The 13725-nt window shown below is 40.1% G+C and overlaps 1 protein-coding gene across 1 annotated transcript in view; it reads right to left on the reverse strand.

Moving 5' to 3' along the window:
- The window catches only part of ush2a (Usher syndrome 2A (autosomal recessive, mild)), a 156242-nt gene that overhangs the window by 93370 nt on the left and 49147 nt on the right, over nucleotides 1-13725 (reverse strand). Inside the window, exons 29-37 of the mRNA XM_088413582.1 lie at nucleotides 11556-11686; nucleotides 8746-8872; nucleotides 7830-7931; nucleotides 6069-6257; nucleotides 5724-5857; nucleotides 5348-5627; nucleotides 4345-4569; nucleotides 2786-2866; nucleotides 1026-1214 (exon numbers count right to left, since the gene is read on the reverse strand). Of these exons, the coding sequence (XP_088269708.1) occupies nucleotides 1026-1214; nucleotides 2786-2866; nucleotides 4345-4569; nucleotides 5348-5627; nucleotides 5724-5857; nucleotides 6069-6257; nucleotides 7830-7931; nucleotides 8746-8872; nucleotides 11556-11686 (1458 nt within the window). The remainder of the gene's footprint in view (nucleotides 1-1025; nucleotides 1215-2785; nucleotides 2867-4344; nucleotides 4570-5347; nucleotides 5628-5723; nucleotides 5858-6068; nucleotides 6258-7829; nucleotides 7932-8745; nucleotides 8873-11555; nucleotides 11687-13725) is intronic.

Consider the following 13725-nt stretch of genomic DNA (forward strand, 5'->3'; position numbering starts at 1 on the left):
GCAGTTGGCAAGCAGTGTGTCCTTTTTATTGTTTTTTTTTTTCTGTCCTCATCTACTTTTTCACTGTTATCCCCCCTCTCATCCTCAGTCAACCTCTACTTGTCAGATAAAGCCTCGCTCTCCCCTTCTTCCTCCCTCTCTCTTTGCCGCCCGTCTTTTAATTCAATTAGAGGCCAGGGCCCCACTCCACTGCCATTACACCCTCATTTGCGTTCTGTGTTTTCAAACCGTCGGTGTGATTCTGCAGTCAGATGTCGAGGCCGTCATAAATTAACAAGAAGCCTAATCGTGGTTGGACATTATGTCTGGCAAAGAACGAGGGGAGGGGACAGGGAGCCGATGGGTAGACACCGACAACGACCGGGACGGGCGAGCTCATCTTCATATTTGCCCAGAGACATGAAAGCATGGACGAAACGGTGGACGAATAGCAGCTGCGGACGCCGTCGTCATCATCGTCAGTACTGAAGATGAGGCGAAGAAAGATGGAAAAGCGAGCGCGAGTTGGGACGGACCGATGCCAAGGTATGACATCATGGGGATAGACTCGAGTGTCTCGCTCCAAATGAAGACAGTCTGGGAATGCTAGGGGCTCGCTAAGGATACATTAACAGGTTTGCCTGGGATGGAGTGTGTGTGTCTGTTTATCAGGAAGATGGTTCAGCGGGCGAAAAGGACAGGGATGGTGTGTTTTTACTGAGGGCCAATATGCTTGTGACAAAAACTTACCCAGGGGAAGTTAATTGTAAAGGTTGAGTTGCAGGTCAAATATTCAGTATCAAATATTTCAATCAAATATCTATTAAATATTTAGAATCATATCAGATAAATAAAATGTCGTTGTTTTTCACAACAATGAAAAATTACTCATTTTCTCACGCCAACATTTAGCTACCCCCACTGATCTACTTGTGCTATAATTCAAAGTCCTACTGGAACTATTTAAACCTCAAAAGTCATGCAATATACAACATACACAAACATAGTCTCTTTCAGATATCCTTTATTACTCACTTATATTTTACCTGTAAAATTTCCATTAGCCAGGTATAGAGCTTTGATAGGTGGCATCTCTGGTTGCTCTGTGTTGAAGGCTCGCAACTCATACCTGTCAATCACACCTCTGACATCACCAGTGGGTGGAGCCCAGCTCACCTTCGCACTGAAGCCATTAAGAATCTGCACCGCAGGTGGGACCGGAATGGTGCTTGGTTCTATGAAGTGAGAGGAATAGAGGCCATATTTGTTTATTGTTTTGCTTTAAAAGTAGAGCAAAAAGGGCCAGTTATTCCCTTCCCTTACTCCCTTACTCAGTTTTAAATTTGAGTTGATTTCCACAATATCATAAATATAAATTTATCAAATGAGAATCTTGAAACCAGTAATGAAACCAGTAAAACCACACTACATGAGCATATTCAAAATACCATTTTAAAACGTAAATGGGGTGATGCAAGAACACTTTTATTCTATAATATTTATTCGTTTTATTGTTCATATTTATTTAATATGCATCAATCTGAGCAGTGGTCCCAATTTCATTGTACACTGGCAATATACTGGCATTATTATATGTCCTGGTGGGATATACTGTAACTGAGGTGCATTTAAAAACATTTTTTCCAAAGAGAGCACATATTTGACACAGAGCAATAAACTGTGGTGAATGTGAGGGAAGCCAATTACGTACAAAATAAAGAAAAAATGAATATATTGGAAAAAGGCAAAAACAACAGGTTGGAAGTAGAAGAGGTTAAAGCAAAAGCTTCCCCTATCTTTACATGTTTTAATAGGCCCACTAAATCATGCCTCCCATTAGCATAAATAGTATTTATGAGAGTAGTAACTTTTTCAGCGCTGATTTAATACAGCCACCCATTCATTCTGGGCCATATTTCACTGTAATCAACCTCCCTCCTTTTCAGCTGTGCTCTCCTTCCCTTGCGGGACACGCCAGTTGGTCCATCTACTGTCAAACCACTCTCATCTTCACTTCCTGTCTCAATTCATCTTTGTGTCTTTCGCTACATCTGTTGCCAGTCTTTGCCTGTTCAGGTCCAGGAGGATTTACAGCGTGTTGATGAACTGTGCAGCGGAACAACTTTAAGAGAATACTAAAAATAAAGTACTGTACACCACTTGTATCTATTATTTTTTATTGCTAGTCTGACATGCATTTTTTTTAACAGAAAATACCTCAAGAATCACACATTATTTTATGACTGAAGAGTAATTTCCTCACCATGCCAATACTTCTTCCACACTTGCCACGATTACTCAATCATTCTGCAGCTTTTTCCTCCATTTTCATTCTCACTGTCCCCCGTCCATAAGCTCTCACCTTTGGCTCTCAATCCTCCATCCTCGCCTCTTCCCTGAGCTCTTAATGTATTTATTAGCATTTTCGTCCTCCCTCCCCTCCATTCCTCTCTGTGGTCACAGCACAGCAGACCTACCAGTGTATCGTTCACTACTAATGAGCAGCTTTATATTACACAAGGGAGAACCCGGGCCATTCAGGGTTAACAGCCTTTTACTGGGATGCCCTTTATAGTGGCTTTATCAATCTCTCATAGCGTCAGGCGCGTGTAATATCACTTGTTCTGGATGAGGCTCGCACGCTGTACAAGATGTTGGGCTTTTTCATCCAAAATCTCTCGAGAAACTCCAACAGGTGGGAGTCGTTCGTATTAGCCTTAAGTCACAGGATGGCTCAATTGATTTTGTTGGAAGATTCTCTAAATGAAAAGCAAGTTCAGCAATTACACAGAGTAATTTTTCTTACCTTTCCCGCAAGTGCATCCTCTCTGCCAAGGCGATGCTGCCCAGCCTCCTGCACCCAGAGCGATGATCCTATACAAGTATTCTTATGTGTGAATGCACATGGCAGGGCAGGTTTGGGATAAGAAAAGGAAAAGAACATGAGTAAAATTACAACATTTTTACAAGATGCAAACCGCTGATAGCATTCAAAATCAGAAGAGCACAGTTCATTTTAAGTTCTGGAATACTATTCTATGTTAGAGGGGAAATATGACAATAGGGAAGGCGGAGACCATAATCCAAGACTAAATCATGTGTCAAACATGATGGAGGCAGTTGTTATGCCATTGGAATATATGGATGTTAATTGAATGAGCTCACTAGTGTTTTATGGATTATTTGACTGCTGACACAAGTAACAAGATTAATTGTTATGTGCATAGGACTTTACTATTTGCTCACAAAAACTGACCGCATTTAGCAAAAATGGTCAAAAATCTGGACCTGAGTGGATTTACAGAGAATTTATCTCAACGACAACCAAGTATCTAAATGTTTCATGTTAAGAAAACTGTGATTTTTTTATTTCTTTTATCCAGTAGGCTGACGTGCTTCAATTTTAAAGGAATTAGCGTCATAAGTACAAATAACATGAGACTTGACATTTAAGGAGCACTGTGGAGAGCTTCCATTAAATACCGTTTACAAGACAAGAAAAAAGGTTTGAGATGTTTAGGGGCTAGTCGATAACAAGCAAAAGAAAAGCGTTTTCAAAATATATGCCAATCTGATGCCATATACTGCATCTTGATCCCGGCCATCAATTTAATCTTGATAGTAATAACAACAACAACAAACTGACAGAAAAAAATGCCACACATTTGTTTGCACAGAGTTGTGTATTCTTTTGAAAATATATCTATAAGTCATTCTATTTATCACTTCCTTTTTGTGTCACTTGACTAGACAGAATCTTGATGAGACTCATATTCATTTACCTTGTCTTTGCCCCACGCACGTTCCAAATTTACATTTTCAATTTTAAAACACAGCAAAGGAAAAAAGTGCAGTGCTCCGCCTACAGCGCACACAAGGTCAAGAGTAATTTTGGAAAATGTGTGTATGTGTGGGGGCCGGTGTGTATGTGTGGGGGCCGGTCTGTCAAAGCCACGTAAATCTTCACTCTTAGAAATGTTTATAGAGCAATGTCATGCTGAAAAAGCTTAATGTTCAGATTTTTTTTTTTTTTTTCCCCCCACCCAGAGGACCAAGGGAGCCAGGCTAACCCATAAAGCTACAGCATTTATCCGGAGTGGCTTGGTGCATACCTCGTATTCAGTTTATTTGTTTTGATGTAATACATGTATGAGATAAAACCTGCAGTTGTCAAAAGAGTTGGTGACCTTGAGATATGCATGAAACATGCATCACATGCTCGCCACAGTTAATTCACATTCAACTGAGGAGCTTCTCGGGTAATTGTGGGCAAGTGTGACATCATACTTCCCAAATGCACTCATCTTATACAGTCTACAGGTCAGACAGAAAGAGTTGATGAAAAAGATGATTTGCAATTCTTACCAGTGAATGGCTGCAGACTGTAATCAAAGGCATGTGTCTCTCCACCAGTGAAGGCCAACACTGAATCATTGCCCCTGCAGTTGTAACGACTTTCACTCTTAGGACAGCCATCGAGGTAGACTCGAACAGAGCGTCCCGAGGCTACGGAGAGATTAACGCTTTGACTGACAGCAGGGCTTGTTTTATCACTTTTAATGGTGAGGCCTCTAATGCAACCTCCAAAGCCTGCGAGGGTTGATGGGTTGGGGGAAAAGGAAAAGAGAAGGAGAAAAGGAGATGAGAAGAAAGTTTCTGTCTTAAAACTGTTCCTTGTTGATTGAGCCCTGACTTTACATGGAATGACATCGAGTACATCTCCCGGTTTATATTTGGAATTTTCTGATCATGTAACTGTACTCATCACTTTGAAAACAATGGAGTAATGTGATATTGTCCATCTACATGTGTTGCTTCACCATTTTTGCTCAGGCAACAGATGCCTTCAAGGGTTGTAACAGCGCATCTGTTGATTCTAACTGTTAGGCTATCGATGTTGTTTTTCCATCAGATGTTAGTATCAAGATAGAGGGGCAACATTGTAATTTGTTTTTATGTTTAGCATGACAGTAAGCTTGAACTGAAAATGGAATGAACTGAATGTGTCATTATATGCATATTGAGTTGAATTTGTTGCTACCCGACATATAGAGGCTCCTATCACAAGTTTGCACTTAAAAGTCAATGCAAGAATAAAAACTGTCCCAACAATGACTCATATCTCAATCATTAAAGGTCATCCAAGTGTATTGGTGAGCAGGTATATGAGCATCGTTAGTTTTTTTAAAATATTTTTTCAACAAAGCTCTTTTATTAGATATCAGTAGGTTCTACAAACCTGCCTTATATTGTGTGTGAGTCCACATGTAGAAGATAAAAAAATAAAAGGCGAGTTTGAAAACCACACCCTTAAAGAGACCCCAATATCACTCATTTGTTTTATTTTTTGGGGACATACACATCTCACCGTTTCTGTGACTGTGAATTTCCAGAGCTCTATGTTTGAGATGAGGGGGCACCCCACCCAGGTATAATGGTGAGTCAACCTTAAGCTTTTCCGCTACTCCAACTCCCCTCGCCTCCTCAGCCCAGTCATCAACAGCGGCCGAGATGAGTGTTCTGCGTTTCGCCAGTGAGAGCTGCTTCCAGTCTCCATCGCAGTAGCTAAGTCCAGTCCACATGCTAAGCTCAGTCACGTGACCTCCGGCGGAGAGAAGGAATAATAGGAGACCTCCCCTCAGCTCCACCTAGATATATACATTAACAAAAGAGATCACAATGTAGAAAAGTATGTATCATTTATTGAATTTATTTTAGTCCTATATCAATGAAGCGAAACTTACCAGGATGTAGTCGTCGTCCGTCTGTGTGTTGTATGTAAAGAGCAAAAGTGCATTAAGTTGGTCTGTTCTAAACGCCATTGAGATGTCAAAGTCTTTTCCACCATTAAATTCATCTCCCGTTAACTCCAGATAACCTAAACACAAACAAAAGGAATGTAAATTTTAGTGGGTACACTAAATACCTACTACACATGAGATCCAAAACACAGCAGTGGGTCAAATGTGACAATAATAAATTACTGACCAATAAATCTCTGCAACCCCAAGTACTAAAATGACAAGTACAATAACATCACTCAAGCAACAGATCTGTAACATTTTTAACAACAATCAGCATTGTCCTACCATGACCCAGAAAATGGGCTCCATCCACAGTATGAATAGGACATCCCTCCCAGCTTTCATAGGCTGACATTTTATTTGTGGCTTGTGTCCAGTCCAGAGATCTCCACTGCTCCAAGGGGCTGTCAGTCATTTTGAAACGTACATCTCTCAGGCATCCAGAGAAACCCTGTCGCATCAGCCGGGCAGCCCCTGGTGGGCACAAACAAGAAGAAAAAAAAAACTTTGGCCTGTCATGTGTGAAGGATTTCTACATTGTGGATTTGTAGACCTAAAATTTGCAGCCATGTTTGAGCATTCCCCCCCTGTGAGCAGTCAACTTATCTTGGAGAAGGGGTTTGCGTATCCTAGGTGCAGGACCAGACGCTTGGCTCATAGAACCCTTATGATGACTATTACAGTTAAAGCACATTTTCCCTTGCCCGCAACCAGGTCACTGGGGCCCCCCGCTGGGGACAGGTATGGATAAAGGGCTCGCTAGTGAGCACCTGGTGGCCGGGCCTGCACCCATAGGGCCAAAGAGGTAACGTGGGTCCCCAGGGAGTAGCCGACTCACGTCTCTAGTTCTGCTAGAGGATGTCAATACTCACATGGACAATGAAAGTAAGACCTGGAAGGTTGCGATTGGGTGGAAGGGAGGGTCTGTCGGGAAGCCAAATCTCAGATTTAGGAGGAGCAGTGTGGTTTTCGCCCCGGCCGTGGAACAGTGCACAAGTTCCACACCCCCTGCTGGATCCTCGAGGGTGCATGGAAGTTTTCCCAACCAGTCTAAATCTATTTTGTGGACTTGAAGAAGGCATTCAACTGTGTCCCTTGGGGAGTTCTGTGCGGGGGTGCTTTGGGAGTATGGGGTACCAAATCTCCTGACACGGGCTGTTTGGTCCCTGTCCCATCATTGTGAAAGTTTGGTCTGTATTGCCGTCAGTAAGTTATATTTGTTCCCAGTGAGGGTCGGACTGGTAAATGCTGCCCTTTCTCACAGATTCTGTTCATTAACTTCATGGACAGAATTTCTAGATGCAGCCAAAGCATTAAGGGCTTCTTTAGGCCGTAACCTTCAACTTTCACTGGCGAGTGTGAAGTTGATGAAGATCAGCACTTCCATGGTCCTCAGCCCTCGCCAGGTTAATGATAAGGTCCTGCTCCAAGTGCAGGAGTTTAAATATCGTGGTCTTGTTCACAAGTGAGAGCAGGCAAGAAATTGGTGCAGTGTCGGCTGTAATGCGGCCACAGTAATAATATGTCGTGGTAATGAATGAGCTGAGCACAAAGGAAAAGCTCTCGATTTGATGAAGGATCTATGGTCCTACCCTCACCTATAGTCACGAGCTGTAGGTCATGAAAGAACAAAATCCCAAATACAAGCAGCCAAAATCTTTCCCCGAGTTGTGTCTGAGGGTGCTTCTCACACAGGGCGAGAATCTCAGCAATTCGGGAGGAGCTAAGAGTCGAGTCGCTGATCCTCTGCATTGAGAGAATCCAGCTGAGGTCGCTTGGGCGCTTTATTAGCTAGCCTTCTGGATGCCTCGCTAGGGAGGTGTTCCGGGCATGGCCCACCTGAAGAAGGCCCCAGAGACAACCCAGGACATGCCAAGAGACTATGTCTCTTGCTTCCTTGTTGAAGCTTCTGCCCCTGCGACCCAACCCCAGATGAGCGGTAAATAAGAGATTCAAAGCACAGATTTACATTTAAACAAAATTGTAATGGTCCCCACACCATGCTAATTTCATTCATATTCTGAGAAACGGTGGAATTTGACTCACCCGAATCTTTCCGCCTCAGAACTAGATCTTCTGGCAGTCCTCCAATGAAAACTCCTGTATTGTCACCAATTATAGTGCTGCCACTGGAAGCCGAAGAACTGCCTGGTATTGTCGAGCACATTCATGAGTTTGAGGACATTTTTAGGGGAAGGACTGGGGGCTGAGTGTAACAATTAGAGTAATGTGTTTTTAAAACAAGCACCAACTGCATTGAAGGTATCAGCAATGGAGAACATCCTATAATTTTCTCTTCTGAGTATAGACACACAGACAGACAGAAATAAATAATAAAATGTTTGCTATTACACAGATATTGTGATGACTTATCAATGTGTTTCTTGAAACATATAAATGATCAATGTAATACAAAATTATTCACAATATATGGTGGTAATACTGTAATGTGATCTAATGTGTGCAACATTCAAATACATCACATTTTTGTGGCATTGGTAAAGTAGTCATGTAATATGATTTACTATGTTATTCTTGGCATTGTGTACTTCTGATTTCATTGATGAAATAAATTTAAATTAAGATGGTAGGGCTCGCATGTTATTTACAAACCAACACTACACAAGCGTCCCTTCTAAATAGTTATGAGACACGAGGCGCTGAAGTTGCTATTACAATACCAGTGAAAATGTGAGTGCAACACAGACACAAGTGGGATTTTGTGTGTGTGCATGCGTCTAAAGCAGTTGTTTCCTCCCCAGATCCCTCAAAGAGTAGCTGGATTAACCTTGATATTACCTCGACAACTGGGAAGTTTATACACATTGAAGCATACACATGCAATTACTTCGACGTCCTACGCTATTAACATTAACAGACTTGCATGTATGGACACTTGCATTAACGCTTACACACCCACACAAATAGGCCATATATGCAGCGGTCAGTATGAATGTGTTACCTCTGTATTGATTGTTCACAACGATTGTTCCCACGGCCCCTCGCCTCGTTGCTATGATGTGGTGCCATTTACCATCGTTGTATCGGCGCCCCCCGTCCCCTTGTGGACTCACAGTCACCACTGAGCCCTAAGCAAAACAGAAAAAAGGAAAAATACATTTACCTAATGTGCAATACATGTTTTTAAATAAGTAGAAATGTAGAAGTTAAAAAAAAAGTATGTTGTTAGCTAGCTCTTTGCTCATTAGCCACACACAAATTAGCCACACTAAAAGGTGATGTATTGTATTTGTTGTGTAACGTACGTTTGGAAATAGTGTACAAGGCACTTGCAATCGATGCTCATTCGTGTAAAATCCCTATACTCCAGTGTGGTTGAAGACAGATGTCTCAATGCAGTCTGACATCATCGTTTCGATCAGCTTTTAGTAAGTTAGAGACAAGTAATGTAGTAAAACATGAGCATGAGGATGAGTAAATGCTCACAAAAACAACCTCACTGACAGCACAGGGGCCCACACAAACAGTGATGAAGATTTAATGACGGGATCAATAAATGTAAGAATGCCAAAGTATATCAGCCTCAGGCATCTTTACAACCAACACAAGTTGGCTCCTCTTAACAAGACAGCAGGGGAAGAGATGCTGTCTCCTCCTCACCCATACAGCCAGACCAAATTCATGCCAATTAAACAGTTAACAAATACTAAGCAACTTGCATCTTTGGTGCCCTTGAATAAGTCATTACAAGAATTCAATACACAGCAGGCCAAGCTCTTTGTCATAGATAACACGGTTGATTGAAGACGTGTTTAAAGAAGACGTGTATTTTGAAAAATATGGTCACTCAAACTTGTCCTCAGGCCATTTGGTATAATGAGCCTATAACTTCAAAGGATTTTTTTTTTTTTTTTTAATACAAAAAATAATTTTGAGTTGATGACATCTTTATGTGTGACACTATTTGAAAAACCATTGAGCTTCTCTGCTTCCAGTCTGGAAATAACAATCAGTAGTCGGCCAAACTGTAAAATCAGGGTGTTTGTGTAAATGCAGTACAAGCAGTAAGCAAGTACTTCGTACTTTGTAAAAAGCCATGTTTTTCATGTAAGCTTTTCATAATCATGTAATTTTGCATGTGTTATGCTAAATTATACACCATGTTCTAGTAATCCCATTTGGCTAGCGCAACAGGCTAATAAGGAAAAGTAATGGGCAAGGCTGGATGTATGGTGGGGAACACCAATAAGCCATGAGACTTCTCTCAGTTAATTATCCCAAACCAACCCTAAACAAAAGAGTCAGCCGAGTTGCAGAAGACACACAGACACACACACTTGTTCACGCATACTGTCGATGATAAGTCTTTTGATGAAGACATTTAGTTATAAGTACTGCATGGACACTGATGAGGAAGGGAAATACTCTACTGTATGCACTGTATTGCATGTTTTTGTTTGAGAGCCTAATTAGATGGTGGCCGCATGGAAATACGTGCAATCATCTGCTATCATTGCTTTCATCATCCAAGTCATTGACTCTTCAACCCCTCTACATGTGTCTGTAAGGATGGATAAGGGAAGTGAAGCTGTGTGTGTGTGTGTGTGTGTGGGTGTGTGTGTGTGCGTGCGCAAGGGTGCAAAGCTTAATTAGCTTGCAATTGGTATTCACGCGTGGTGACTGCAGGGAATGAGTTAATTGCAGTCCAATTCAAACGTTGACACACTTTTAAAGTTTTTTTCCCCCCTCTCGCTCCATCTCCCTGACAGAACGCAATGAGCGGGCCCCAGATCACATTTATAAGATGAGAGCAAGCGAGACAAGAAAAGACAGAAAGAGGCAGAGAAAAAGTGGAGGTGAATCAGAGAGGAAAAAAAAAAAAGACTGCTGGTGAGCAAATGTCAAGTGTGCAGAATTAGATTTTAAACCTTAAAATATTGGCTTAAATGCACTCTTTAAAAATTATTATTGTTTTGAGTTATGCAGAATTTTGACAGCTGTTCCGAAAAATTATTTGCTCATGTAAGTACATATTTGGACATGATAGGTATGGAAAAATACTAATTACCAATTAACTGGCTGATTAACTGAAAAAAATTATAATGAATGAAATATTTTCCTTGTCAATGCATTTCATTGGACATCAATTATACACAGATTTTTACTATTAATGAGAGGACTGGTACCTATTCCCATATTTAATACACCCGGTTTCATTGGTTTATGTTGCATTACCTTTGTTTTAAACAAACTGTGTACAAAGTAGTGGTATCTCGGTCAACTTCCTTGGATTGCTCACCTAAGTACTGCTTGTAAAAAATAAGATTGGCTTTGTTTTGAAGAGCATGTTCATGAATTGAGTTTTTGAACAAATTCCATGATATATATGTGAGGATACAAGTTTATGATATAGATTTGTGTCATAAATAATGACACTTGTGTGACTGAAAGGATTAGTGTATATACACTAAATGTTTTGTGTATATACACTGATGTTTTAGTGTATATACACTAGTGTATATACACTAAAACATTTTTAAAAATATCAGCAAATAACAGATATTTGGCTGATGTTTGAGAGCCTTTGAATCAGCCGCCTGATAAAGATGAAATAACTAAAACAATGGAAACTCAACATGATGGAGTGAAGTTTTACCTATGCAAATTAGAACCGCAATCACTAGCACAGTGTCAATTCACCTTCAGCTTTATTCTTGCTGTAAAAACTGAATGTCTTTTGATGAACAAATGCAATATAATTTCACTTTTACTGGCATATTAAGGGTAAAAATAACAATACTGTGTCCATACCTGAGGGTCAAACAAAAAGTATGGACGCCCCTGTTTAATCTGGACAGCCAGGAATTCTTCCTGATTTCCAGGAGACAAGGCGCAGAGCAGCAAGCCATCTGGTGAATGAGTCTTGAAACTCAATTCTACACCTGAAGGAAAGGAAGATATTGTAAAGGAGAATATTTGTGCCATATTTTCATTCATTGTTCTATGACAAAACAGTAATTGGCATGAACAACGTTGAGAGTTAAAAACAATGCTGTGTAAAAGTTTTTTTTTGTATTCAAAACTGTTTTAAAAAATTACTATTAAGCACAGTTTACTACAATTTTATATTTCTTCCACAAACGCATTGATTTATTTATATTGTTACATTTCCATCAAGTTCATGATATCCCAATTACACCACACCTTTAATCAGACTTCATTTTCTCGATAAGCCAACTGTCGAGGATAATCTTAGCACTAAGATACTTTGGGAAAACATGAAGCTCAGCGGACGAGCCTCAGAGGACAAACCTGATTCCACTATTTTAACAGATCTCACTTGTAATCTCTTGCTTTTATCTATAAAACTAAAATCCTCCAAAAGCCTTCTCCTCCCCACCTCAAATGCATTACAAGATTTTTCATAGCCATTCTCCTCTTCACAGCGCTTCACATAATGTCAAAGCCAAAACTCAGCATGATTGTCCCTCAATCCTATTTGTTGATTGATGCCACCCTAATTGATGTGATTTTGGATCCAGTACACATAAATGTCAGGTCTCTCCTCAGTGCACAAAACGTCCTCCCTAAAAAAAAGTAGTTTCTTCTTTCTCTTGACACGTTCACACACAAGAATTCCTCCAGCATGCTGTGCTGTCATGTATCGATGGATCCGAGATTGAACGTTAATCCACTACTAGATCTACAGTTCCATGAGTACGTTAACCAACGTGTGTGCGTACGTCTCTGTAGGGAAAAGAAGTGTGGGAAGATCTCAACAGTTGAATGCAAAAAGTTCAAAATGAGTTGCCGTTAGTAAAATAATTTAGAGCAAATTGCCTCACAGAACATGGAGCAAAGTCAAACAGTTAGAAAGACACAAAGATGAATGTAGATGAAATATTTTCTGAATTTTATGTGCATGAATCAAGATTCTCATTTGCTATGATTGAGAATCGATTTAAGTGCTCTAAAACAATGTTTTTTGTTTTGTTTTTAAACTTCTGGTAAGTTCCCATTTAACTACGTCGCTAGCTGGTGCCAGTCACGACTACTTGGCCCAATTAAAAAAAAAAAACACATCAAATAACACCTGGACTTCAACGCATTGACCATAGTACACTTTTATTTTAAAGTTGGCATGTGCAGCAGTGGTTTCTAGCTTTACTCCTCCTTGAAACTTCATTTTTATTCCCATCCCTCACTGATTAAGGATGCTTAAAACTTCTGGTCAAAAACGTGGTTATTCTCAACTCGGACAGGAATGGGTCCATCTATGCATTAAACATTGTTTGCAAATATCTAAACAATCTATCAATCTATGAAAGCTGACATATCAAAAAGAAAGATGTGGTGAAATCACTTTGATATTTTACTTAATTACAACCAATATCCCTTAAGTCTCTTAGGTTTACAATACCTAATCGGATAACAAGAGCCTTCTAATGTAGAGGACGGTATGTTAATGAATCAAAATAAAGAAAAGACTTGCAAGTGAGGTCCAAAAACTTTTGTGGAAAATGGCACTTTCCTTAAAATTCAGCTTCATAAATGTAAACAAAAATGACACGGTTTCCATTTGTTATTCTATCTTGCAAAGCAGACAGGAGACGTTTTTTCATTGTCCAATCAGTCTGCGTCAAAAATTGTTTTCAATTATAAATTGATACCAAATCGACTCACAGATCCTCTAAACAGAATTCAATCCAATCTTAAAGCAGCTCAAGATTCCCACCGCGACAGTACAATGAAACATTTTCCCCCTTCATGTTACACCTAGAAAATCTTTGCTCTGTGTAAATATAGTTATTTTATGCTGACTATGTGATGTCCTTATTGACTTGTTTCTCTTTTGAATGTTTTATAAGCACATATATGTAGAGTGCACAAGATGCATTGAAGACAATCACAAATTCCTTGCATTCGAACATACGTCGTGTACATCAAGCAGGCATGTGTCATTTACATTGGTGACCTTGTC

This window comes from Hippichthys cyanospilos, chromosome 4 (assembly GCF_059441005.1).
Source record: "Hippichthys cyanospilos isolate Australia breed blue-spotted pipefish chromosome 4, RoL_Hcya_1.0, whole genome shotgun sequence".
Taxonomy (NCBI): domain Eukaryota; kingdom Metazoa; phylum Chordata; class Actinopteri; order Syngnathiformes; family Syngnathidae; genus Hippichthys; species Hippichthys cyanospilos.